The sequence below is a fragment of the Monoraphidium neglectum genome, assembly GCF_000611645.1.
Source record: "Monoraphidium neglectum strain SAG 48.87 unplaced genomic scaffold scaffold05441, whole genome shotgun sequence".
NCBI lineage: Eukaryota > Viridiplantae > Chlorophyta > Chlorophyceae > Sphaeropleales > Selenastraceae > Monoraphidium > Monoraphidium neglectum.
In genome coordinates this window covers 1-3,108 of record NW_014008189.1, presented here as the reverse complement: position 1 = coordinate 3,108, position 3,108 = coordinate 1, and the positions used below count along the sequence as shown (strand labels likewise).

The 3,108-nt window shown below is 65.0% G+C and overlaps 2 protein-coding genes across 2 annotated transcripts; one reads left to right on the top strand and one right to left on the bottom strand.

Moving 5' to 3' along the window:
* Nucleotides 1–524: 524 nt before the first annotated feature.
* Nucleotides 525–745, bottom strand: MNEG_15566 (hypothetical protein; the record flags this gene model as incomplete). Its single annotated transcript, XM_014035964.1, has 1 exon — nt 525–745. A coding segment is annotated over one exon (221 nt), but the record flags the coding sequence as incomplete, so codon positions are not given.
* A 1,086-nt stretch (nt 746–1,831) lies between these two features.
* Nucleotides 1,832–2,678, top strand: MNEG_15565 (flagellar associated protein; the record flags this gene model as incomplete). The annotated part of the gene is made up of 4 exons (XM_014035963.1): nt 1,832–1,903; nt 2,039–2,216; nt 2,404–2,606; nt 2,667–2,678. 4 exons carry the CDS (start codon nt 1,832–1,834, stop codon nt 2,676–2,678), a joined length of 465 nt encoding a protein of 154 aa, XP_013891417.1.
* Between the last annotated feature and the right edge of the window lie 430 nt (nt 2,679–3,108).

The following is a 3,108-nucleotide window of genomic DNA, read 5'->3' as shown; positions in this document are numbered from 1 at the left end:
TGTAGTCCTCCACCGCCTCCTTCATCATCGCTATGCCCAGCACCAGCGCCAGCGGCAGGAACGTGGTCCATGGCCTGGGGTCGGAATAAGAAACCGCGGACGGCTGAGATTCGCTGACGTCTCGAAAGCGCAACACGGCGCAGCGCCCGGCCCTTGGCCCCGCGCGGCGATTGCCATGCGCCGCTTCGACCCGTGGGCTGCCGCGCGTGGCTGCAGCGTTTGCCGGTTCGGTGTCGCGTGCGCAACGTGGTGCCTGGCGCCGTTTGTGGGGCCGCCCTGCGGGGCCCCACCTGACGGGGCTGTACGGCGTCACCGACAGCAGCGCGTTGAGCGTGAAGTAGATATTCGCGACGCGCCTGCGCATCCACGTTGGTGTGCGTCGACCATGAATACGGGTCGCAGGGCTGTGTGGGGCCATCGTATGCTCAAGCATAGCGAAGTTCGGCCCGACGGCTGTGACGAATTCATGACGCAAGGTGGACAGACTCGGCCCACCCGGCCGCGTCCCGCCCACACCGCCGCACCGGTACTGCTCAAACAGCGACTTGGGCAGGAACGACAGCAGCGTGTACTTGGTCGTCCTCGTGCTGTTGCCGCGGTAGCGCTGCTGCCCGACGCGCGAGTGCAGCAGCGTTTGCGCGTGTTGGGGAAACATGACAACGCGCGCCTCTTGAGCCGCACCCCGCTTGCCCCGCCGGAAGCACGAGCAGATCCGCCTCCAGCCCTTTGGCTGCCCATCCTCCATAAGGGCGGGATGGCCAGCCATCCCCTCCTGCGGCTTGCTGTCGTCCTGCTAACTAGGCTGCTTCATCGGAGCGATCAACTGGACGCTGCTCGATCCCTCAACAACCACAAATAGAGTTGATTATCAATCGGTTCTTCGACGTTGTGGCCGCAAGGCTGTGTACAAAGCCGAACTTTTTGACTTTGGCTGGCAACCGTACACAACGTCGTGCTGACAGATCAACTTGTGTTTCGTCGAATCATCATACAGCTGATTATCAACTTTGTGTTCGCCAGCCCCAGATCCCGTGCTAAGGCTGGTGATTCCCTGCCCCGCCACCCCGTCGAGGGGCCGCACGATGCACGTTAGTTCATCCAGACGCAAAGGCACCCGTGTATGCGTCGACACACCCGTCGCTGCGCCAGCGGCACCCGCTGTCGGACACAGTGGTGGCGAGCCCGGGTGACGCCCTCATGGCGCACGTAGCACGCGCGTGTGCTGGCGGGCCGACACTGTGGGCAGGAGACCGTAACGGTCAGGAGATGCAGTGCCACGCCATGCTGCGCCGCGCTGGGCTGCGCCAAGCATCGCCGAGCGATGCATGTGCCTCAGCCAAGACCAGGTTGGCCTCGTGGCCAACTGCAGATGCCCCGTGCTAGCGTCACGCTTCGCATGCCGCACGGTCGCCAGCACGCAGTAGCGGGCATGGACAGGCCCCTGCAAGTGCCCACACGCTGAGTCCATCAGCGAGCCCCAGCAGGCTGCTGAGGTGCGCCTGTCAAGCTACCGCAAATACCATAGCGGTACTGCACCCCTTACCCTGGGTGATGGCAGGCGGCAGCATCAGATGCTGCCTGGCCAGCAGCACGCACACCGTTGAGTAATCGCTGCTCACGGCATATGGAGAGGTCTGCAGAGATCACTTGAGCCCTTCTACGTCCTCCTAGCTGCGCGAGACGCAGATCTACACATCTCATCAAGAAAACTGCTTCGTGGCACTAACAACATCATATCTTCACAATATTCTACTTCTACAACGTCAGCCTCATGACGTGAAGGCGGTGCACAAATGAAGGCCGCGGGATGAAAGACAGTTCGGGCAGCAACATGGGGGTGGACGGTGACAAATGCGGGCCTGGTACCTTTGTGGTGGATGCCCGTCTAGAGGGTGCAGGCGAGGTGAGCTTGACCGGGCTCGCCGCGTTTGACCGGCGCACTGATGCACCTTGGCTGTCCGCTGCCTCCCTCATGCGACGCAGTCGGGTTTGCACGCGCCTTAGCGCACGCAATCGCACCTGTGACATGTAAACACAGGTGCTGCAGATCCCAGTGATAAAGCCCAAGACGCTCAAGCGGCTGCTAGCAGGCGTGGGCCCTCGGCCGCCGCTCCTAGGCGCGCCGTGCACCCCGACCACTGACGACACGCTCGAGCTTCTGCTGCAGCGCCTGGGGTCGCTGCTCGGGAAGGACCCCTCAAAATGGGAGCAGACAGGTGCGTTGCCGCGGCCGCCGCTGGGCAGCGCGGGCGCGCCGCAGCCTCCAAGATGCCGTATCAACCTCTGCGCATCGAGGCCGGCCGCGCGTGCAGCAGCACGGGCCCGCACGCGCCGTCACGGCGGGCGACGAATACAAACCCCCCGGCCACAAACCCCGCGCCCCCTCCACCTGTTGACCCGCAGGCGACCCCAAAACCGACGTGTCGCTGACAGAGGATGGCACGAAGCGCATCATAACCAAGACGGGCGTGTACTCAGGCACGGAGCTGCACATGTGGGCGGTGCCCCCATACTTTGACGACCGGCTGCCGGTCAGGGGGGACCGGCCAGACCTGAGCTTTAATGTGCAGCGGCGGGAGATCGCCGCGACCGAGGAGTGGCAGGAGGTGCGGTGGGGGGCGGGCGATGGGCGGCAACGGTTGACGAGGGGTTTTCTCCTGGGGCAGGCTGCCGGCTGACAAGGGGGTGACATGACGCATGGAACGCGGAGCCCAGGCAGTCTTCATGGGATGTCTGTGCAGTGCTGGTAGCAGTAGGGTTTCGGGGGCGGGCGCGCGTCGCTAGCAGCAGACGCAGCACCTCGATAGTAGTGCAGGCGAAAGCCGCGGCGACGCGCAAAGCTGCGACGGCCCCGTCCCGCCCCCGCCTGCCAGCTCGTCGCCGACCAGCCGTGGGCGCCCGGCCGCCGCCGCCAGCTGGCGCTCAAATTCCTGCAGGCCAAGCTGGAGGCCCCCGGGGAGGCGCTGCAGCTGGAGGGGGCCGCGGGCATGTGGGAGCTGGCGGTCATGAAGGAGCACCACGAGGACATGGGCAGCCGGGAGGCGCTGGCGGCGCTGGTGGCCAGGGTGGGGTCGCCCAACATCGAGGTGCGCGTGGTGGGGGTTGGGC